General features: G+C 36.2%; 1 protein-coding gene across 1 annotated transcript; it reads left to right on the top strand.

Moving 5' to 3' along the window:
• Positions 1 to 5,670: 5,670 nt before the first annotated feature.
• LOC149827898 (tubulin alpha-5 chain-like) lies at positions 5,671 to 10,295 on the top strand. The gene is made up of 5 exons (XM_090019720.1): positions 5,671 to 5,917; positions 7,810 to 8,024; positions 8,160 to 8,359; positions 8,488 to 8,996; positions 9,817 to 10,295. Exons 1-5 carry the CDS (start codon positions 5,805 to 5,807, stop codon positions 10,127 to 10,129), a joined length of 1,350 nt encoding a protein of 449 aa, XP_089875846.1. The 5' UTR covers positions 5,671 to 5,804; the 3' UTR covers positions 10,130 to 10,295.
• Positions 10,296 to 26,057: the final 15,762 nt, after the last annotated feature.

Genomic DNA, 26,057 nt, shown 5'->3' with positions numbered 1-26,057 from the left:
TGATAGCATCCTCATAATAAACTTGCTGCTTCAGTGGATACTCAAAACTCGATCTGGATCTCCTTGCTGTTGTCCTATAACCCAATTAGATCCTACCATCTTATTAATCTCCTTCTACATAACAGATTCCCAGTATCAGATTCAATATTCAAGGTGATTCTCTATGATTTTGAGAAAAAACGAAACCTATGACCCCTTTCCATCTAGGATTACAAAACATATCCCACGCTTCTACTGAATCTCGGGTTACCAAAACAGATCCCATGATCTTATTCAAATCCCCAATTACCAAAAATGGATCCCAATTTTCAAAACGGGTTCCTACATCCAAATCGAATTCTAAATCCACAAAAGTCATTGTGGCTTGATCCATGCAATTGCAGCTTGGTCCGTTACACGTAGACAAAGAAAATGCAACCATCTTCTTTGGAATTAACAAGATATAGCCAATTTAAACCCTTACCAAAGCACCAAGCTTGCTAGAGGATAGCATGGGGATGTTTTGATTGAGTCATGTTAGAAGAAGCAAGAACCACAAATTATGTTGTATGAAGAGCAATGGAATATGCACATCAAGATCGCATATACCTTTTAATATTGGCCAACATTGTTTTTTTTTTTTCAGCAGAGGACTCATCTCAGTCATAACCATGTGAAGTGGGCCCCATGTTTGGCGCCGAGGGATGGGGCTTAGGCCGCTAAGCAGGCTTTCAAATCCCATTGGCATCACCCCTTGCGCAAGCCGAAGCATATCGTAAGTACGGCAGTCCCAGAAAGTGTGGCTAGGTCTCTGATCGTAGAGAGTTTCTCCCTGTAAATATAAAAGTAAATGGAATCACTGTGGCACAGACATTCAGTGTTTTTGGACTCAAAAGTTAATCATCATTTACATTCATCTATAACTCCTATACGAATGAAAGGCTGGAATATTTAATAAACTTGGCAAACTTTCACTGAAAATCTGAGGGAGCAGTAATTGCTCTTGGGGACATCTCACAAGCAGACAGCCTTGCATTGCAGGGCTGTGTAACATATACGAATGTAAGCAAATATAAAAAAAACTTCATATTATATGCAGTGTCTCTGCGTTAATGCTTCTGCATAAACAAAAACCTCACACACAACACACACACACACACACACACATATATATATATATATATATATATATATATATATATATATATATATATATATATATATATATGGGTAGGTGCAAAATGAAATATAGCAAATGAAATGTGCTAAATGAAATTTTCAACTTTTTTTCATTTTATTTTTAAATTCTAACCATATAGATGTGATCTATGTACTTGATTAGGGATAAGCTCTTGAAGTGTTCGATTGCTACCCATGAGTGGGTTTTTATACCGTTCAAAAAAATCAATTGTTCAAAATTTTTGTAAATTTTCAAGGTTCCAAATATACTTTTTTTCATATAAAACACATGATTCAAGTGTGGATTCTTTGCAAATCGACCATGCCCAACACATTTATGGGGCCAGAATAGAGAAAAAAACATCAAAAAACCAAGACATGACCTTCTCAATCATTCAGCAGCTTTCATAACATATTTCATTTAGCATGTACCTATATATATATATATATATATATATATATATATATATATATATATATAAAGAGAGAGAGCCAAAACCAAGACATGACCTTCTCAATCATTCAAAATTTCTAAAGGTCTTTGGCCCTCGTACTTACAACTCATCTCCAGTTGTTACTCACGTGCCCTCTTCACATTGCAGGTTCAAAATCCCAGTGATACGCTTGAACAGTAACTGAAGCACCATTTGCAAGCAAGCGTGTTCATGCAATGCTGCAAATCTTTTCAAGGGAAAAATCTCAACTAAGGAAATTTTTATGATATTCTAAAAAATTGAAGTTTTTTCAAGAAAATTGTAAAAAATATCAACACATATAAAAGTATAAATGCATACAACACATATGTAAAATTTAAAAAAATTAATATACATTATAAAAACTTTTTCAAATAATTTTTCTGAAAAGATCAGGTGCAATATGATTGCACAAATATTTGTGCATTAAGACTGTCAGTTGTGGGGCCAAGGCCAGATTTTAGGGCAATCAACAAATTTTGTGCCATGTGATTGCACCTGATCCAGACTCGTTTTTTTGGTAACAACATGACAAGATAAAGCTATAAAATTGTCATATTTGAAATATCGATCCAAAGGTTAGATCACAACCTAGCATCCAATAACCAAATCCTGAACTAGGGGCTAACAAAAGAATGAAACACAAAAAGAGATCGTGTAGCAGAAAAAAAAAAGATTACCATCTTTTCAAATTAAAGTCCAAACATGAACCATCACCTTGTCCTTTTTGGTAATCCATGCACCTATGTCTCACACATATATCTATCTATCTATATAACAACCGAAAGATGTAAACCAACAAAATATGTAAACTAGTATCAACTAAGTTTTTCATAGGGTGTTTTGCAAATCTAACCCTGCATATTTATTCAGCATGGTTCATTTGCTTGGAATCGACTATTGGATCGTCCTAATCAAATCAAGAAATGTGATTTTGTATGCTTGAATATTTACAAAAATTCTGAGCCATTGATTTTCAAGCTTTAAAAGAACCTTCCTATGCATCTTAATTGGATGATTTAAGAGTCTGTTTCTATAAAATCAACCTTTTAGATCACATCCGCACGGTGAAATTAAAAAAAACAACAAAAAAAAAACCTATGAAAATTTTGATGCATAGCAGTTTACATATTTTGCTGGCTTACATATTTCAGTTACTCAATATATATAGTAAAAAATGGTTGTGCAATTCATACGAGCACAACTTAGAGTGGAGGCTTGTTGAGTGTTTATCACGAGAGTGATGGACACTCAACGTTTTTCTCACAAAAATTGCTGAAACAAAGTCAAATCGCACAAAAGAGACCTTTTAGTTGTGGTTTTCACCCATCGCTGGCTTTAGCGGCAGTTCTCACCCACCACTAAAGGCCCCAGTGTTACTGAAAGCTTTAGCAGCGGGTGAGAACCACCAAAGCCCTAAAAATGCATAAAAACATGTTTTACAGCATTGTTTGTGTGTTTTTTGCGTGCTGACTGTCCATCACGCAAGATGATGGATGGCCAACATCATTGCTTCGTAGCTGCACACCCAAGGGTTGCACAAAAATACACATTTTTTTTTTCTCTCTCTCTCTATATATAAGAGAGAAGAATCAGTTCTTGTTACCATCCATATTATATAGACCATGATGATTTTCAATGTTTAAGACATGATCGGCAAATCAGACTTTGCAGATGTGTTTACCATTGTACCATTTGCTAAAAATCACTTATTGGTTTGGATTGAAAAAATGTTTTATGAGAATGGAAAGTTATCAAATTCTCATATGTTGATTTTTTAAGCCTTAAAAAATCCTGGTGGAAGGACTAATATGTTCCTTAGGCCTCCTTTTTTGTTACGTCTTGTTAGGCCCCTTAAAAAAACCTAGTTTTAATTATTTTTTCTCAAGTTTAGAACCATAGATTTTGTTTAGTGGGAACCAGCTTTTGGATCAGCATGATCTGATATATATACAGTTTTTTTTTGGTAATCCAAAATCAATGGATACGTATCAATTTTTGCCCACTTAAAAAAACATATTTTTTTGTCGAAAAAACATGATCAAAGAGTCAATTCCCACTAAATAGAGCATGCTAAACAAATCTAACAGGTCTGATCTATCATAAAACACTTAAAACCTATGGGGCAGAATAGTGCATAACGAGAAATGAATGAAAACCTGTCCACTACAAAACAAGCCTGTACCTTTTTAACAAAATACTTCAACATTTGCCAATGTTCTAACCTTCACACGCAAATGTCCTTACATATTTGTGAATGTCCTAACCTTCACATACAAATGTTCTCATATATTTGCGAACGTCCTCCTACATATGCCCCTTATGCGATTTAGTAAAAGGAGTTTGCATATTTTGGGAATCTTTGCAACCCATGGTTTTGAATGTCATACATTATTTGCCAATGTTAGGACTTGTTAGGCAAATGACCTTGTGCTTAGTATTTGTAAAAGTGCCGTTGAAAACAATAAAAACCTTTACCTGACACTTTTCAAGCATTGCTAAAACTTTTATCACCTTTAGCAGCATTTTTAAAGCACTGTTGAAATTTTTAGTGCACTTCAAATGTGCTGCTAAAGCCTTTAGAAAGAAATTCACATATAATATTTAAGAGAAAATTCGTATATTTGAATATTTAGATATTTAGGAGAAAGTTTGTATATTTGAAGGAAATTCGTTTGCGTGAAGGGTAAAAAGGTTTTTTTATAGTAAAAAATTTTGTGAATTTGGACATCGAGTGGATTTCAAAAATTGTAAGGCCAACGCTAAAGGGAGTGAGATATGCAATCATGGGAGAGAAAGAAGGAGAGGAGGTTTATAGTAGTCGGCATCAGAGGGATAAGGATCTGCGGTCACCGGTGCCAGAGGGAGCGGAATATGCGATCGCAGGAGGGAGTGGGTGGAGAAGATGAAGGCTCTACAGTGGTCGGCGCCGAAGGGAGGGGATCTGCGCTCTTTAGCATTGGAGGGAGAAAGGCGTGGCTGTTGCTGCAGGTAGAGAGACAGGGAGAAAGAGGGAGAGGTTTGACATGTTAATTTGGACGCGTAGTGGGTAGGTTTGACATGTTTTGCATGGGACAAGTTTTCATATCTCTCTCTCTCTCTCTCTATATATATATATATATATATATATATAGAGAGAGAGAGAGAGAGAGAGAGAGAGAGAGAGACCATGGTGAGCGATAGGCTAACAAACATGGATAAGACCTGATCTCAAAACTGGTGTTCAAAAAGTAAAGGAAGTGAAGAAGGGACGGTTAAAGAAAAGAAGAAAAAAGAAAGAAAGAAGCTGACATGAATCCTTAGCTGTGATGTAAGCGTTCAACTCTAGGCAATACCAAGTCTGACCTAATGGAATCTAAATTAATGAGATTTGAATTCAGATTTACAAATAGATGAACTAAGAGAGAATTAAGACTTTATTTGCACTTAATCAGATTTGGGTTCTAGTTGAATTCCAATCTTAGCCGGATTCAAATCCGAGTTTGAATGCTCCAAACCCAAATCCAATTATTAATCCGATTCCAGTTTGACAACCGAATCCAACTAATTAGATATGGATTCGGGTCAGATGTCAGGTTACATCCAACCTATTGACATCCCAATGTGCGGCCACAAGCGGTTGGTCGTTCCACTCAGCCCTGCCCCGGATTCCACTGAGAGTCGGTTGGCTTCACGTACCCTCGCCCCGGATTCCAATGGATTAGTAAGAGGGGGTCTGCTCCGCGGTGGGAGGACCAGCATGTCATGCACTGTTGGTGCTAAAACGCCTTTGAAGTAGCGCAAAGGGTGGTACGAAAATACCCTTCAGATGAGCCTAAAAGACTCACATGGCTGTGCTCCGAACACAACTTTAATGAGGGTAAATATTAGAAAATCACCATTAGTGGTGAGTTTCACTATCACCTGATGTCAACCCGGGCTCTCTCGTTTGGGTCGTGACTCGTGATTTTGTGGGTGGTGAGTTGTACGTGGCTGTCCCGTCTCCGTCGGCAAAGTAGGCGACCTGTGAGGACATAAATTGGTTTCCTCCTTTTTCCGTTTTTGGTGATCTGGGGTTGTTCCGTTATATATAGAGAGAATAAGAAGAAGAAGAAGAAGAAGGGGGAGAGAAAAGGAATCGTCGTCGTTCCTCCGTCGTCTTCGTGGTGGGGATAGAGAGGAAGGAGGAGGAGAATGAGGGAGATCATAAGCATCCACATTGGTCAGGCGGGGATTCAGGTAGGGAACTCATGCTGGGAGCTCTACTGCCTCGAACACGGCATCCAGCCCGATGGCATCATGCCCAGGTCCCCCCTCTCTCTCTCTCTCTCTTTCTATTCTTCTGTGTGAGAGTGTGGATGCGAATGCCGCTTTGTGTTCCTCGGTGAATTTGGAATCCGTGCGTGTTGGATTTTGAAGGAATCGGAAAGATCTGCAGAGTTTGAGGTCGATCCGGGTGAGATTTTGGGGGAAAATCTATGTTAAGTTCGGAGGAGAAATGGTTTATTCATGTGATCTGTTGTTTTTTTGTTGTTTGCTGGTTTGAGTGAGTTGTGTTGGATCTGATTCACCGTTTAAACATTATTAAGATGTTCCTATGGGAAATGTGCTTCTGGTGGTGTTTTGAGGAGGTTTCTCTTTCTTTGCTGATCTGTTTTCTTGGCTTAGAAGCAGAAGCCTGAACGGATCGCAAGTATGCCTCCGGGTGAGATTTTGGAGGAAAATCTGTGTTAAGTTCGGAGGAGAAAGGGTTTATTCATGTGATCTGTTGTTTTTTTGTTGTTTGCTGGTTTGAGTGAGTTGTGTTGGATCTGATTCACCGTTTAAACATTATTAAGATGTTCCTATGGGAAATGTGCTTCTGGTGGTGTTTTGAGGAGGTTTCTCTTTCTTTTCCTCTTCTTTCTTTGCTGATCTGTTTTCTTGGCTTAGAAGCAGAAGCCTGAACGGATCGCAAGGATGCCTCTCGGTTCTTACAGTTGTTGATTTGTCTGGAAGATGCATTAGCCGTCTCGACCTACTCTAACCCCTTTTTCTTTTTATCTTTTACCATGGATTTTGTCATCTTTTGAAAGAATTTGTCTCGAGATCGTCTGATAGTTTCGATGCCGAATTGATGAACCTTTTTCTCTCACAAATCTAATAGAATTGCTGGTGATATGCAAGGGATCTGTTTCCTGGGATCTACTTTTATTATCGGAGTGTGATTTGTGATAATTTCGGGACATCATTGTCAGATGCAAGAAGATATCCTTTCTTGTTCATCCTTTCGGTTCTTTTATTGCGGCAGTTCTCGTGCTTCTGATTCCTGTTATGCTAAAACTCGAGAAAAGAGTACAATTATCACTTTGATTGATCTTGTGGCCCGGTGCAATCTTGGTGATCGCAGATCCTCTGGTTTTCCTCTGGCCTTTGAAGAGAGAGAGAGAGAGAGAGAGAGAGAGAGAGAGAGAGAGAGAGAGAGAGAGAGAGAGAGAGAGAGAGAGAGAGATCTAAGGGATATTTTTAGGGCTTAATGCATTATTCTGATTATCTTGAAAATGCTCCTGAGTGTTTCTGTATCTTTCGTTTCGATAATTGCCAATTTCAATGTTTTACATTCCTACAATCCAAAACAAACCACTGTCCGATGTGATGCACGTTGTTGGCTAACCGCATAAAATTATCTGCCTTACTGACTCTGGTATCATGTAATGGTTTTTCAAATCAATTGCACATTTAGTTTTTCATGTAAGGCTTGTGTTCATTAGAGATTCTTCTGCATTCCATTCTCTCTAGAAATGCTGTTTTTAGTTAGATTGCATTAGTTTGCTATCCTTTACTTCCTTGTCCATGCTGAGGATAACCTGTGGTAAGTTTTGATCCTGAGACCTGTCAGTAGAGATGACAGAACTCTATTTTATGAGCTATCTTGTTTGGACCTGCTGCTTTTCAGTTGGAACGTTTTCCTGATGGGCAGTTTTGCATATTATTCCTTCTTTTCTTACTTTTACTTTTTAAATTTATCTGATAATATTAGAGTTTTAGTACTTGCTGTTTTGGCCTTCGAGCATATTTTTTGTGATTTTCTGGAGCCGATCCTTGAGAACAAGATTGGTATCATACATTTGGCTTCCTTCATCTTGAGGATCATGTTTCATTTCCAAACATTGCGCTGCACATTTTCAAAATGGCTGATATAATTTTGTACTATCTGCAGTGATACTTCTGTAGGTGTTGCACACGATGCTTTCAACACCTTTTTCAGCGAAACTGGTGCTGGCAAGCATGTCCCACGTGCAATTTTTGTAGATCTCGAGCCTACTGTTATTGATGAAGTTCGAACTGGTACCTACCGCCAGCTTTTCCATCCTGAACAGCTTATATCTGGCAAGGAGGATGCTGCCAACAACTTTGCTAGAGGACACTACACAGGTAAAATTGAAAGGGATGGAACAATTTTGATCTGTCTTGAATATTTGAGTTTTGTTATCTATGTTTAGGGTTTGCTAAATGAAAAAGCATCCAGTTACTAATTTATTATAAATTATTGCTTGTTATTGTTCTCAGTTGGAAAGGAAATCGTAGATCTGTGCCTGGACCGTGTAAGGAAATTGGCAGACAATTGCACTGGTTTGCAAGGATTTTTGGTCTTCAATGCTGTTGGAGGTGGCACTGGATCAGGGCTGGGTTCATTGCTGTTGGAGCGATTGTCTGTGGATTATGGAAAAAAATCAAAGCTTGGATTCACCATCTTTCCCTCTCCCCAGGTAAAGATTGTCCTGCTAAACACCAGTATCCTGGATTGCTTTGTTTCTGACATCTGTTTGCAAGTTTTTAAAGCATGGCCTAGAGGTTTCTATTCCAAACAAATTATAACTCTTTTTACCCCTTGCAGGTTTCCACAGCTGTTGTGGAGCCCTATAACAGTGTCCTCTCCACACATTCTTTGCTCGAGCACACTGATGTTGCTGTTCTTTTGGACAACGAAGCTATATACGACATATGCAGGCGTTCTCTAGATATTGAGAGGCCAACATATACCAATCTTAACAGACTCATCTCTCAGATAATATCATCTTTGACTACTTCCTTGCGATTTGATGGTGCAATCAACGTTGATATTACAGAATTCCAGACCAACCTTGTGCCATATCCTCGAATTCATTTCATGCTTTCTTCATATGCACCAGTTATCTCTGCTGAGAAAGCGTACCATGAACAGTTGTCAGTTCCCGAGATAACTAATGCTGTTTTTGAGCCGTCTAGCATGATGGCAAAATGTGACCCCAGGCATGGGAAATACATGGCTTGCTGTTTGATGTACCGTGGTGATGTTGTGCCGAAGGATGTCAATGCTGCAGTTGCAACCATCAAGACCAAGAGAACAGTTCAATTTGTTGACTGGTAAGCATGGTTCATTGTTCATGCATTTCTAGATGTTGATATGCATGTTTCCCATTTCTTTGCATCTTTTCTGTTGTTGCTTGATCATTCATGGAGAATTCCAATGATTATTTATCAACACAAGGTTTGTTTTTACTGTTTAAAACTTTTAAATCAATGCCTGCTTTATTTTTCCTGTTTAAGATTTTGCACCTTCATAGCTACTCCCAATTTTAAAAAATTAAAGAAACTTCAATGTTGTTGAGATGTGGATCAGATTTTTTTTGGCTGCTAAATCTTTTGGATACGAGAAACATTAGCTCTGGGACATCTTCAGAACTGTTGAAGTCATTTCAGGGGCTGATATAAGGCTGTTCTTTGCCTTTTCTTTTCCACTTTACTTTCAGAAAGTAAAAAAAAAAATCATCTTTAAATCAACAGCGTCCACATGATGAAGTGTTTAAGCGTGCACATTTATAATTCTTTTTTTTTCTACTTAAAGATATTCTAAAATCAATGATCCCGAAATTAAGGGTTAAAATAACTGTTAGTGTAATTTTCTACTTATCTAGTGGCCTACACTTGAATCGTCTGCAGCTCGTTCCAGACACTCGAAAAGTATAATTCTTGATGCATGCTGCTTTGCTTCTGTATGTGCTCATGCACTAAACAGTCGATTGGTAATCTAATTTCTCACATGAAGTTGCTGATGGTTTTGTTCATGGCTGCTCATGCACTAAACAGTTGATTGTTGATCTACTTTTCTCACATGAAGTTGCTGGTGGTTTTGTTCATGGTATGTCCTGGGAATGTGATTTTCCTCTGGTTCCTTCATTTTTAGGTGCCCAACTGGTTTTAAATGTGGAATCAACTACCAACCACCAACAGTTGTTCCTGGTGGGGATCTTGCCAGGGTCCAAAGGGCAGTGTGCATGATCAGCAACAATACTGCTGTTGCAGAAGTTTTCTCGCGCATCGATCATAAATTCGACCTCATGTATGCCAAGAGGGCCTTCGTTCATTGGTATGTTGGAGAAGGAATGGAAGAAGGCGAATTCTCCGAGGCACGGGAGGATCTGGCTGCTTTGGAAAAGGATTACGAGGAAGTGGGTGCAGAAGGCGTTGATGACATTGAGGAAGGTGAAGAATATTGAACGTGCTTCTGTTGGTTGCTGTTAGGTTGGTTTTACATCTTCCTTTTTCTGTCCCTGTATTTTGTGCTCGCTCCTGTGTGATTTAGGAGCTTTGTGCAGCCATAAAACTATCTGCTATGTTTTTAATGTTGTGATGGTAATGATATTAAGTTTCCATTTTTTGTAACTTCATTTTTCTTCTACATCTTGGAACCAAGTGGGAAGGATTTCACCTAAAAACAGGGCATGTGTTTGTGGTTGGTTTCTTAATCATGGAAGGTGCAATGAGGCTTGGCCACCAATATGGGCCCCAGAAGCCCACTGCCCATGTGGTGTATGAGATCATAAATCGAATGATGTGGTCTGGGAAGTTGTACTAGTTGTCAGTGGAATACAACTCACCGAATGCTGGCCCTGTGAATGATTTATGTGGAAATGGATGACGCCTTCTTCTGGTCATCAAAACCATAGTTACCAGAGTAATAAGTGTAAATTTCTCGACTGTGGATTTATCGTGAGATTTTCAAATTTTTTTTCACGAGGTTTTATCGGCAAAATTTTGATTTTTTTTTAAAAATCAAATAATTAATTAATTTTTTTAAAAATAAATAAAAACCAACTAATTGCACCATTAAAATTTACATTCCAAAAAAATATACAATCTATTTTTAATTCCAACAATCATATTTAGAAAGTATTCAACTATTAACCATAAAACATCAAATATGTAGGAACTAAGATGACAAAAATATACAAAAAAATTAAGATAAAAAATTTCAAACTTGAACTAACAAGCCTATGCCATGTTTGACCCTGTGTTCAAAGAACATGTCAACATAAGCCACAGAAGAGCTCGGTCTAAACGCAGCCATTCAAATGTTTTGACATCTTCTCAACACAGATTAGATTTTGCCCATTCGATATTCATAGTTTCATTCCAATTCCTTAAATTTTCTGACCCTATAAATAGAACCCAACTCCCTCCTCCCTGCTCCGTCCTTTCCTGTCGTTTTTTTTTTGAAAGAATCCTTCCTTTCCTATCTTAGACCTTCATAGCTTCCCATACCAAAACTTTCCTTTTTCATACTATTCCTCTTACATCTTATATAGCTCTTCATACCAAAAATATGTCTGCCACTGATGGCCCAGATAGGATCGTAGAGAGAGAGAGAGAGAGAGAGAGAGAGAGAGAGAGAGAGAGAGAGAGAGAGAGAGAGAGAGAGAGTCGAACTATAACCATCAAGATTGCTAAAAACAGGTTCAACCAACATTAAACCTGCCGGAAATACAAAGGGTTATACCTCCTGGTGTTGCCATCAGCCCAGATAACCGTAGGAAACTGCCACTCTAATGTAGGGCCTATCCAGAAAAAAGAATTTGGGTTTTAGAAAACAGTTTTAAAGATCAACTCTAAGGAAAATATTGTGTTGGATAGAGACAACAGAAAAGTTGTCATACCCATGCATTTGAGCTGAGTGGGTCCAACTCATCTCAAATGCATGAGCCCCACTGAGAGACACCATGGCCATGACTCACATACGTGGGCCAACAGCCATGCCTAGCATCCTTACACCCCCCATACAACCTTGCAAAACAAAAACAAAACTCTCACAATCTTTCTCCTAAGATAATAACTTGTTAGATGTCACAAATAAAAGAGAGAAGAACAAGAGAGAGAGAGACTCATTCAAATCTGACCTTCATTGGCCTGCAAAGGACAACCCTATATATATATATATATATATATATATATATAGAGAGAGAGAGAGAGAGAGAGAGAGAGAGAGAGAGAGCACATATGAGGGCTCTCTTGGGGTCTCGCGTGCTAGGGTTTTTTGTTAAAAAAAATGGAAAAAAACTATCGCAAAGAAATAGGAGATAATATCGAAAGATTTTTATAAATCTTGCGGTATTTTGTCACAAAAGATAAAATCATGAGAAAAAAAATCCATTTTTAAGCGTTTTGATAATTTCTCGAGTTCTTCAAAATATCACCGATATTTGTCACAGAAGCGTGAAGCATTTAACAAGCACGATGAAAAGTGAGTGACAAGCAAATATATAAAGCGATATAAAAACTAAATATCCACCCTCTCTCTCTCTCTATATATATATATATACATATGGTAAATATATGGTGGTTCTGTAACATGATACCATACCGTATTACACACTTTGGTTTGTAATGATCTAGCTACCAAATGGTATATATGTGTTTAGCATGGTTTATTTACATGTTGAAGATGAAAATCAACAGCTCACAATTCATGAAAATAAGGGTAGTTTAGAAATGACATAAAACATCATATTTCAGTCAACCCCCCTTGGACCCCCCACCCCACTATGCCAACCCCTCTTGGGGCCCCATTACGAACTTATTTTTCCAATTTGGATTTCATCATTTTACAAAACCAACCGGGACAGTTCATTTTTCTTCTTTGTCAAGGCTAGCCCCATCCTTCTATGATATTCTCTTCTCAATGCTTAAAATATAACGGATCTGGTACGAGCCTTATGCATTAATATGCCCCCCTCTTAAACAAGAATTAAGATCCTCATTTTAGGCCAAGAAAGCCTCAAATCCATGAATCTTTAGGCCCAGAAAAGGGGAGGGAGTGAAAAAGAGATAATCAGATCCTCATATCTCTGGGCTGAGGTCTCTCGGATATGAAATCCATGAATCATGTTCGCTCATGTATTGAGCCTAGTTTGGTTCCGCTCATCCCCTATGTCATCAAGCTAGTTTCACCCTAAGTCATCCTACCCCTCTTTGGGATTTCATTGATGCAAGTTGTTTCATTCAAATCAAACTCCATAGATGTGATCTACATTGTCCATTTAGTGAAGATAAACATTTTGAATCGATGGAATCCAACTTGTTTGCAGGATTTTTTGGTAATTAAAAAATCAACAGTTGAGAAAACACAAAATTTTGAGATTTAAAAATTTATATTTGAACAACTCCCCTGCCTTTGGATTAACATGATAGGTAAAAAATTTGTATTTAGAGTGTAAAACAGTTCATGGCTTGGGAAGTTTCAGCTCATCCCGCACTCATTCGGGCTTGTAAAATAGGCTCGAAAAGCTAAATCATAAGCTAAAATCAGTAGAGTGTAACCCATAGTGGATGTAGGTATAAAACATCGTTAAATTTTGTCTTAACCATTTTCTTATTTTGTTCTGATGGTATCAGAGCATGTATTTTTGGATTGCTAGGGTGTGGGCTTCTTGTGAATTGTCTTCCTTCATTTTCCCTCTTGTGTTTGTCTTCTCTTCATCATGGCCTCTTCACCGTCCACTCCATTGAGTCACCCAATCCAAAATATCCATATTCCTTCACGTTAAATGTGGAGAACGTTGTTTCAATGAAATTGAATCATTCGATGGAAAACCTAACTGTTGGTTTAGTCAAAGTCAAGATAACGAGTGATGCTTTCGGCCATGATTCAGTGTCAAGAAGGAGAATGCAGCAACACAGACTTTATTGCATGGCTGAAGTTGGATCACTTGCTTCGCCGGTGGATCATCAGTACCCTTTCAAAAGAGGTTCTTGGTTTGGTTGTTAGTCTCCAAATCTCAGGTGATGTGTGGAAAACCCTTATCACATAGTTCACTCATGTATCTCAAGAGCCAGATTTTCATTGTAGTTTCATCCGTAGAAGGATTTGTCTATCATAGACTATGTACGAGGATTCAAAACTATATATGACAAGCTTGCAGCCACGGGCAAGCTAGTTGAAGATTGTGATAAGGTCTTTTGGCTTTTAAATGGCTTAGGCTAAGACTATGAAGCCTTTGTCGCTACTATGTTAAAGCCATCTAGGCCTCCATATGATCAGGTTGTGGCCCTCTTGAAGGGCCATGAGACCATCAAAACCTTGCATGCTGCTGAAGATGGGAAGGAACCGTTTCATTCAATCATGCCAATTTGTTGGAACCAAAAATTTGGTTCTGATAACGAAGGATTAGACAATGCATCAATAAAAAATAAAGAAAATCAAGAGAAGCTTAACAAAAAGGAGTGTTGTGTCGTATAAACTGAATCACAATGCCTCGAATTTTTGGCACCAATTTAACTAAGTAACTATGCCTATCAGGTTGATGACGTCCCACAAGTGCTAGGTTTAACGACTCAAAATTTTAACCTAAATTTTTAGATTTTTTAATGCACCTTTTAAGGTGAGGTTTCGTTTAAGGCATTGCCTTAATCAAATCAAGCTCTAAGGAGTCAGTCTGTGCAAGCACTAGCATTTAATAGTCCCTTAAAACAAAATTCAATATAAGACATCAATGACAAATCTGAAAGGTATTGTTCTACTGAACTAGGTTTTAGGGAGTCAACTTATGCACAAGCGTTCTTTCTAGTTAAGAAGAGCCTCGTAAAACCTAGGACACGTAAAGAACTACCTTAACCAAATAAATTGGTAGAAAACAGAAAAAAATCTTTTTCTCTTGAAAACAAATTGCAAATCTTGGGTGAGTCACAAGTAATATAAATATGCTTGAGAATGAAAAATTGTCCCTTAGACTTTGATCCATATTTCAACTCAAAATCTGGTTTCAACTCAAATAATCCGAATAGTAACTACATTGAAAACATGCCATATGTCAAACCATTCAACATTTAAGTAAACTAAGCAATTAAACATAAAGTTTGCATCCATCACATGTTCAATGTTTTTAAAATCTCAAATCTAAAACTAAGATTGATATGAGCCCTATTGAAGGCTTGGTTCAACAACCTCCTGTCCTCGCACCCTGCTACTTTAGCTACTCCTCATCTGCAGAGTTGTTAAATAGGGGGTTAGACTCATCGAGTATGATAGAAATGTATTCACCTCACATGAAAAGAATTAAAGCATGCAACAACATATAATCATATTAAATGAATATGATGCATACATTTGCAAACATATATAATCATGCATTAAATCACATAAGTCATATTTTGCATCACATAAATTTATCAACATCTAAAATCATGTTTTATGTTACAATATCATGCTTTACACATTAAGCTCACAAGATAGACATGCTACCACATTCCATATATAAGCAATTACATAATGCTAATCAAAACATACTCATGCCTATACTTAAGTATTTGAATAATTAGGGCATATGTTTTTTATAATTATATCAATTAAGTTTTTTATTTATCTTATTATTATGTCCACGGGTAATGTAGACATTAATGATACAGAAGAGAACACCATATATGTTTATTATGCTATATCTTTTAGATTCCCTATAGGTCTAACTGCTTAGGACAACCAAACTAGACAGTCATTGAACAAAAAAAAACCTCATAGTGGCGTAGATAGCTAGGATGCATCTGCTAACTACTACAATAGGCGTGAGATCTACCACGTATGACACATTGATAGTTCAGGTTCCCTACCTCCCAAGGACTGATGACCAAAAGAGATGCTTTGCTCTCATAAATAATCAAAGACAAATATATGACTAACATCCGTATATATCGTGGTCAAAGGGCTGAACCAACTACCATTTTCAAAGCAAATTAGGTGAATGTATGCGTTTTGATGTCTCTTTAATTAAAGTATTTAGTATGTTCCATAACCCATACACCAATGCTCTGGTGTCTTTAAGCCAACATATTGAGCACATTGCTTGTGAAGGCAAATAAATTCTTTATGTGTGTATGTATATATCATGGTACACTTTCTTCACCCCATGGGTTCATTGACACCCAAAGCTCATTCCCAAGTTACCACACGTACATTCCTGCCTTGTACACCTTATAGTATAAACATACATCACATGTCTATAAGCATTTAAGCATCATATAGTTCCAAGAACCCCAAGTTAAAATGTAAATATTATCATGTTCATGCATGCCTTAAACGCTTTATAGAAAAACATTTAATATAGTAATATCATGTTCATGCATCATGACATGCCTTATGGAACAATTAACATATAAACATCATAATATCATGTTTAAGCATGCCTTGCATGTCTTATATAACAACATGTAACATGTTTCATTCAAATATAACATGATAGCATAAACATCATGTTTAACATCATAATCATGATGTCAATGTCATGGCCACATGTAACAACATCATACTTTATTTCAACCTCTCATAATAACATATAACTCATGTTAAGCATTATTCAACATCATGGCCGCACATATGGCATCACCATGATTAATATACATTCATTATAAGCATGATAACAACTTATAAACATACATATGATACAAAAATGTATTTGCATACATCATTTTGGTGTTCATACACATACACAAAATCTAAATTTATTAATTTTGAGTGTTCATACACATGGTACCAATCATATTTCATAATTTAGATACAAATGTTGTAAACATTCCCAAACTTGTATTCATAACTCGGATTTGGGCAAGGATCTAAATCCAATTCATTTTCATGTTCATACTTTAATTCATATTAAATTCTGTTTTTCATATTAACATAGTTAAACATGCCCACATAATTAGGAATTAGGACAATAATCCAACTCCAACACATGTACAAGTTCTTATTTAGATATAACAACATTATATCATGCATACATAATCCACTTTTGACACTTTTTCCTAAATCAAACACAAGTAGGAATTCAAATGTATTTAAAACAATATTCTTTCATGTACATGAGTTCATATTAGGCAAAACCCAAATTCTTACTTAGGAATTAACCATAATTGGCATTGATTATGATTCACATATGCAATTAATATTTACATCAGCATGATTCATTACTCTAACATATGGTTAGAGTACAATTTAGAAAAAACTTTCAATTTTAATACATGAATCAATTATGATTTATATGAATTAACGAATCTATTGATATTCAATTAAGCATGATTCAACACTCTAACAAGTGATTAGAATATAAAAAAAAAATTCAATCTAAATATATGAATCAATTATGATTTGCATGAATTAATATTCCAACATACTATTAAAATTCAATTAAGTATGATTTAACACTCTAACAAGTAATTAGATGCAAATTAAGAAAACCCCCAATTCAAATGCATGAATCAATTATGATTTGCATGAATTAATATTTCAATATACTTTTGAATTTCAATTAAGCATGATTCAATACTCTAACAAGTTATTAGAGTGTAATTTAGGATAAACCCCCAATTCAAATGCATGAATCAATTATGATTTGCATGAATTAACATTCCAACATACTATTAAAATTCAATGAAGTACTATTCAACACTCTAACAAGTGATTAAAGTGTAAATTATGAAAAACCTCCAATTCAAACGCATGAATCAATTATGATTTACATGAATTAACATTCAAATATACTATTAAAATTCAATTAAGCATTATTCAATACTCTAACAAGTAATTATAGTATAAATTAAGAAAAACCCTAATTCAAATACATGAATCAATTTTGATTTGCATGAATTAGCATTCAAACATATTATTGAAATTCAATTAAGTATTATTCAACACTCTATCAAGTGATTAGAGTATAAATTAAAGAAAGCCCTCAATTAAAATACAAGAATCAATTATGATTTGCTTGAATTAACATTCCAACATGCTATTGAAATTCAATTATGCATGATTCGACACTTTAATAACTGATTAGAGTGCAAATTAAAAAAAATCTTTAATTCTAACACAAGAATTGAATCTAAATTGCATGAATTATCATTTCAACATGCAATTCAAATTCAATTAAGCATGATACAACACTCTAATATAAGATTATATTATGAATTAAAAAAAATCTTCAAATCTAACATAATAATTGAATATCAATTACATGAATTAATAATCTAACATGTATTTAAAATTTAATTAAACGTGAATCACCACTCTAATATGGGATTAGAGTGTGAATTAGAAAAAATTCTCGAATCTAACATAAGAATTGAATATCAATTACATGAATTAGTAATCTAATATGCATTTAAAATTCAATTAAATATAAGAATCACCACTCATAATGTGCACATTTGATGATTGGATGTCAAAAATGCATTTTTGCATGACTACCTGAATGAAACTGTTATCATCAAACAACCACCTGGTTTTTAAGACACAAAAAGGCCAAATTATGTTTGACAACTAAATCATGCTCTACATGATCGAAAGCCGGCTGCCAGAGCTTAGTATGATATATTTGGGGTGTTTTTTCTATCCTTGGGATTCTTTGCCAATGTGTCAGATCCCTCATTGTTTATTTGCAAAAATAATATAGAAGTCACACTATTATTGCTTTATGTTGATGTCATCATATTAACAAATAGTAATCTTGCCTTTTTGCAAATAATTATAGAACAAGTGAGTAGAGAATTTGTCATGAAAGACCTTAGGTATCTTCATTATTTTTTGGGCATTCATGTTCACAAATTCCTTGGGGGATTATTTTTAAATAAAAAAATATGCCTATAATATTGTTAGAAAAAGCTCAAACGACTAGTGTTCGGTCCATAAACATGGTCTCTAGTATTAGACCAACCTAGGAAGGAGATGATTTGTTTCATGACCCTACCTTGTATCGCAGTGCCGTGGGTGGTCTTCAATACTTAACTATTACTCAACCAGATATATCATATAGTGTGAATTTTGTCAACCAATTCATGCAAAACCCTACTAGTCAGCAGTTCCAAATGGTGAAAAAGATCCTTTCGTTTATTCATGGTACTATGGATCATGGGGCTCGAACAAGCTATGAGGCAGAATACTAAGCCATGGCTTTAACTGCAATTGAATTAACATGACTTACTTTTATGTTGTGGCACATTAGAATTTATTTATCTCAACCCACAATTCTATTTTTGTGACACTATCAAACCAACTTTTTATTCTAGAATAAAACATCTTGAGATAAATTATTATTTTCATAGGGAGAAGGTGGCTCTGCTATCTCTTATTACCAAGTATGTTTCTTTTTTAAATGAGATTGTAGATATTTTGACTAAAGCTCTTTCTCATATGGCAATCTAAGAACCAAACTTTGGACTCTCATCTCCACCGGAGTCCAATTTGAGGGGGCATGTTCACACTAAGGGTCAAGAGGATCAAGGAGGCTCTACTTATAATGATAATTATAAATGCTACAACTCATATGAAGATACCAGATGGGATGGCGATAAGATTCAAGGCTCAAGATCTCTCAACTGGCACAATCTATGAAAGGATAACATTATGCCTGTAATTTAAGAGATTTATCTGGAAAGTTGGTCGTGTGAGAATCTCCCTGATTATGTAAACATTTAAGCTATCACTAACTGTTAAAATCAGTAGTGTTACCCATCATGGATGTAGGTGTAAAACACTGAACCATGTTAAGTTTTGCGTCTTATTTTGTTCTGAATGTGACTTGTCTGTCTCGCTAACACACACACACACACACACACACTTTTTCGAGCACTATATTAGGATAATTTATGTATAGACAACTAAGTCTTTTTTCGATCCTGATCTTTAATTGTAGCTAAAAACACGAGGATCTACAAAAGTGGCATTATGTAGCTTAATGAAGTGAAAGGCTAAAATTGTCATCTTAAAGAGTTAATTAGAGATAGTTTGATTTTAAAAATAAAATGTAAGCAAATTCTTGAAAAGGTAGGTGTGCAGGTTAAAAATTTGTGACCATAGTCACAAATGTCATTCTAGGCAATTTCTGGCTGATGGAATATCTCAAGAAAATTTAAAGATTTATATTTTTATCAGGAAAATATTAGTTTTCAAAAAGATATAAAAAATACACAGTAAAAATAATGTGAAAATATAAAAAAATTATATTTAATGCATACGTGGGTTATAAGCATAGCGACAAAAGTTAAAAATGGCAAAAATATTGGAAGCCAAAAGCTTGCGAGAAATTGATAATCTTTTGAAAATCTTGCATTTGTTTGGCAAAATGTAAGCAGTAAAAAATAAATTTAAAATAAAAAATATTTTTTACAAGTAAATAAATAAAAATATAAAAAAATAAAAGCCACAGTTTTTTTATGATAATATCACGAGAAGTTACTGTTTTTAACTTTCTGGTAATTTCTCATGATATTTTTGCAAGATTTTTCATAAATCTAGCGAGATTTGTCTCTATGGTTATAAGATATTAAATGAATATGAACACAATAACTTACAAAGTTAATTCAACATTGAAATGGAAGGTAGAATGGTTTTAATGGTACCTAATATAGCATTCATTATGATCGGAGTACAAGGGTAAAGCCAGGTTGAAGTGGATGGTGGAGTGGACAAAAGATTGTCCCATAATGTTACGGTAGTGTAATAGATAGAGGGACAAGAGATTGTCCCACACAAAAAGATCATCCCACATCCAACAAAAGGGAGGAACAAACAGCAGTCACACTTTATTTAAGAGAGTTTCCCCTTTACCCCATCTCAGGGAAAGGTGTCCGTTCACGTGGTGGACAACACTGCCTTTTCGTCTATGTTTTATAAAGTAGGGTACGAAATTTATTATACCGGTCCATCTCTGATGCTGAAAATTCAATATTGCGAGCTCCATTTTCAGTTGCTGAAATAAAGTCGGTGGTCTGGGATCTCTCGAAGCTTAAATCACCGGCCAAATGGCTTCCCGGTGGACCTCTTTAAGGCCCTGTTTGGAAACTAGTAGCTGGGATGGAAAGTGGCATTTCAGGAAGTGGCAGCTGCCAAATGCTGCAACCGCCGAGGTGGTAGCTGTCAATTCCAAGCTTTAGAGTAAATACAATGCCACTTCCAATCCCAAATGTATTAACTCCCATCCCAGCTACCAGTTTCCAAACAGCTACGAGGTGGTAGTTTGACCAACTTTTTGTCAAAATGCATGAACTCCTATCCCAGTTCCTAGATTCCAAACAGGCCCTGAATGGTTTTGGGATCTTCTTAAAAACAATTTAATTCAGTTAATGTCGCACTTCCACGTTAACAGGACCTTGCTCAAGGCTTTTAACAAATCCCAACTCATCTTGATGCTTAAAATAGTAGCAAAGGTGTAGGAGAACTAGTTGAAGCAGGTGATGGGGAATGTCATAGACCATGCTCAGCATGCGTTCATCCCAGGGCGTAGGCTTTGTGATGGTGAAAGAGACTATATATACACGGCATCTCACAATATGGTCAGCCAACGTTCATGCTGAAGGTTGATATTTCATCAAACTCGTTCAATTCTTTATGAATGTCGTTCCTTTTTTACTCCCCCCACCCCCCAACCAAACAACAACAACAACAACTACGCCTTCGTCCCAAAACAATTGGGGTCGGCGATATGAACCAACAAAGAAAATCATTCTGGGTCTTCCACATGAATCCTTTTCCTTCATTCATTTCTATCCAATGCCATGTTCTCGGTGAGGTTCAAAGCATTCATATCCTTTCCTATCACCTCCATCCATGTCTTCCTAAGCCTACCCGACCTTTTTTAACTAATATATTTTCCCATTTCTCCATCCTTTTTAACTGAAGCATCATTAGGCCTTCGTCGAATATGTCCAAACCACAGTAAACGATTCTCTCTCATCTTATTTTCAATGGGTGCAACGCCTACCTTCTTTTTTACTCCCCCCCTCCAACCAAAAAAAAAAGTATGGATTTTTGGGTCCTCATGGTGCCACTGGATTAATGACCTGGTCTTCAACGCCGTGGTTGCAATCAATGCTAATGGAAAAAATGATGATTTTTTTTTTTGTCTTAATTGAGGGGGTGAGACAGGGGTGTCCCCTCTTGTTAACATTGTCGCTGAGGGACTAGCAGCTGTTTTTGATGGAAGTCTTTATCGGGCTTCATATCTCCAATGTGTTTTGCAAATTTCTCCATCATCCATTTTTTCTGACGACTTTCTAATGAAAAACATGTCATTAATGCCTCATCGTGTACAAGGTTCACGAAAAACCCCTCATGAATTAGAGGGTGAGCCCATCTTCGATGAAGATGTAGGCAAAAACCAGGTCCTTCCAACCTCTATGATTTTTTTTAAGGACATCACCAATAACTTCTCTGCAAAATCCTTGAAGATCCCATCTTCTATCGATGAGTTCAGAGATTTTGAGGACCATGGAGAACCCTCGTACGTCGAGCCTCTCTTGAGCAATGTGACATCCGTCACTCTTGAATTTGATTAGAGTTTGTGCAACAACTTGAGGGTATTTATTCTCAAAAATTTTTGGTCTAATATCATATCAAGGACAAAGGAAAAATTGCTTGTGAAACTATGAATGACTCATATACATATAACTGGTTTAAATCATTAATTTTAAGATTGTGTTTCATTTCTTATTCTGAAATACAAGTTGATAAATTCAGGACTTTTATGTAAGATTACGTAAGTTTGGATCCGAGAGCAACCTAAACCTATTGAGTTTGAATTAGATGTAGTTTAGAATGAACTAGATTCAATATCCAGTCTGAACCAAAGATGGAGCGATGCAGACTCCATTGGATCGATTTGTGTGAGATTTGGATTGACCAAAAATCCAAAAACTCTATTTGATCGAAATGACTCGGTTTGGATCATGATCAAAATAACCCAAAACCCACAAGGGCTACCTCTCTCCTTTCTCACTCATCTCCCGCATTTCTCTTGGTTGCCGACTTCATGCCACCACCTGCCCCATCATCGGCCACCAATCGACACCCCACCACCAGTCAGGCCATCCCTTCAGCCACCACACTGTCACCAGACGCTGGCCACACCCCACCTGACGCCATCACCACCTCCCTCTCTCTTTTGTGCAGTCGTGCACACCACAACCATCACTGTAACCATCTCCTGTCGATTGCCCATTTTTAATTCTAGTGTTTCTCTGAATTTGGAAGTACATGACCTTCCCCATTGCCACCAACTTCTCCCCTTCTCTCCCTCTATTTTTTGGTTGCATGGAATCCAGCCGACTGCCCCCCCTTTGACAGATGTTTGCCGATCATCGGCGCAGGCCGCTGCCGGCATTGTCGCCACCTCCCTGTAATGCCCCGATTTATAAATATCAACTTTTTTTAGGTAATTTTTTTTTTAACCAATAGCGAAACTGAATAAATTGGGAATGTCATCAATATCATATCAAACACCAACCATTCGAGTAGATCTCGTAAAATTTAAAATCATCATATATTCAAATTGAATTAAATAAAGTATTTATCCATGGTCCAGTTCTGTAACCAATTAATTAAACCCAGAGTTCACTACCAACAAAAAAATCACTCTAGAAAAATTAATCAAACGAAGTCCCTCCATAGTCCAATAATCCGAGTCCACATGAAAGATATATAGTCAAGCTTTATTACCTAAAATGTTAAAGTTATTAGGGTCAGACTTCATCCAGTCTGAGTAGGGGCATAATAACAATCAACGTGCATACTATACCAACTATGCATTAGACATACATCATTCACACTTACGTAGAATACTACTATATATATCATATCAGAATACTACTATATATATATATATATATATGATATCATGACTTAGACAAATATAACAATTTAAATTCAGAAAACATATTTAAACAAACATATATTTCTCGAGGCAAAACATCATAACAACAAACAATTAGAAACACATCGCAGGTATCATGTTTATGCATGAGTAGTTTATCTATTTATGAACTCACTGGAACCGTTGATGCTTCCTTGATGCATGGGTAACTTCTTATTTTATTAATTATTATTTTTTTGCTTAGATGATGTATAAAATGTCTTAACTACGTGCACAATATATAATTGTTTTGATATCACAAATTTTGTGAATACCAACATAGATAAAACTAGATCAAAGGCATTGGCCCAGGGTGTAAATTCATACAATTGATTTAACTTGGACTTACACTTTTCACTGTGCTGGAGTGTGGGGTGACCATTGTCGAGAGATAGACCCGACCCTTTAACTTGATATATCATAATTACCTTCAATTGAAGTAACTACATACCACCCCACAACTGTAGTGGTAGTCTAGTCCTTTCTGTATGTGGCTAAGGAAAGTAACCTTTCATGCTATTAAAAACCCATGAAACCTAAAGTACTGCTTACTCTCTTCTTATAAGCCCAAGATAAATAATTTATATTGTCATATTTTTTTTCATAATTTTTTTTGACAATAATGCCTTAACACACTTAACCATACACACCGTGTTAAGTGTTAATAGGGTACAAGCATAGCCATTATTTTGGGCTTACACATGCATGAGATCAATAGCTTTATTTCACAATCAACCCAATTCCTATCGGGTTTTCACAAAAGAAATGCACCCAAACGAGAGGGTGTTGCGTGTTCTCCCCCGAACACGCGCTGTAGCTACAGTGCCTGTTGGGGGGGGGGCATATAACCTTCTCCCATCCAAACATTCAGATAAGCTAAAACTGAAATTTTATTACACATGCAAGGCATTTAAACACAACATAAATATGTGATATATCCATAATAGCAATAACAACTTTCCATCATGAGCATATCACAACACTCCCTGTTACTAAATTCAGATTTACACGTGTTACAAAATTTAGATTCAAAAGCATTTCACAACCATTTCAAATTCAAGCGGTTGCCGATATATAACTATGTGCAAGGAGTATGGCTTTAAGAGTGGTCCCACTGAACCCACTTATGCCCAAGAATTTATAATTTAAGTATGATTCTTGTAATATATACAAAATTCTAAATTTTATTTATGATATAAATAAAATTATTTTGTAACATTTGAATTGTAATGGTTTGATTCTAAGTCTTTGACACGCCCAAGTTTGAGATGGTTTTGAATTAGTTCAAAGAAGTCTACTGTTGTGTTAAAAAAAAAATTCCTAATCGAGGCAAGGCATTACACATCCCTCAAAAAATTGGTGTGATCCCTTTTATCGACCAAAACCCACTCGAATCCATTAAAGAAAATGCTCCAGCACATGCAGCAAACCTTTCTATATACCCAACCGTCTCTTGCATGCTGAATTGTCCGGACATTGTCACGGCCAGCCATGAAGCTTGCATTTCTCCCTTAAGACTGAAGCAATAGGTTTAGTGTTCAAATCCAATTGCTTACCATTTTGAAGCAATATATTTAATTTATAAATGAGCTAATTTAAGCTTGACTCTGTATGTTTAAAGTCAAAATACATTATACTTAATTTTAAAAAGTAGATATTTTTAATAAATGAGCCAGCTCAGTTCAGCTGAGGCTCATTAGCTTAAGCTAGGCTCGGCTTGTCACAGGAGCTTGAATACCCTCTGTTTAATCTGTTTGGCTCGTTTACCTCCCCTATCACAATTGATTGAGGTGGGAGGCTCCAAAAGAGGGCATTTGAATCCCATTTTGTAACAATTAATAATTGTTTTTTAAACAAGCCACTTAATAGACCCTCTCCCCCATCGAAGCAAACCCCGCGGGCGGGGTCCATGACCACCCTGCATTACGTGGTGCACCTTTGAAAGCAAGACACACCCGTGTGCCAGCAAGGTTTGATTCATTAGTATCACATTATAATAAGATATTTATTTACCATTTTATATATTTTTAATATTTTTTCTCATATATATATATATTTATTTATTGAAATTTTAAATAACTAACATTTTTGAAATTTTCCCAACAAAAAAAAAATATTTTATCACATGACTTTCATTTGCCGAGAAAATTCCAATAACGAGATTTATAAATGACTATGACTTGCATGAAAGGCCCAATCATCATGGGCATGGTTCAAGGAAACTAAACCACATCGGTGTCACCTCATTATCCATCATTTGAATTTGGTAGTTTTGTGCAAAGCGGCATGCATTTTGTGCTTTAGTGGAGATGAAAGAGTCGATCAGGCTCTAGTCATCCATAAGGTCATACCCAATCTCTGATGCAAGTTGTTTTGATCAAATCTGATTTCATAAATGTAATTACATGGTTCAATTAGTGAAGATTGCCATTTGAATCGTCAGAATCTGACCTAATTGCAAGATATTCTAGCTGTTAAAAAATCA

Source organism: Nuphar pumila, chromosome 10 (genome assembly GCF_984573655.1).
Source record: "Nuphar pumila chromosome 10, dmNupPumi1.hap1.1, whole genome shotgun sequence".
Lineage (NCBI taxonomy): Eukaryota > Viridiplantae > Streptophyta > Magnoliopsida > Nymphaeales > Nymphaeaceae > Nuphar > Nuphar pumila.
The sequence above is the reverse complement of the archived record's forward strand: the minus strand, read 5'-3'. Positions and strand labels throughout refer to the sequence as shown.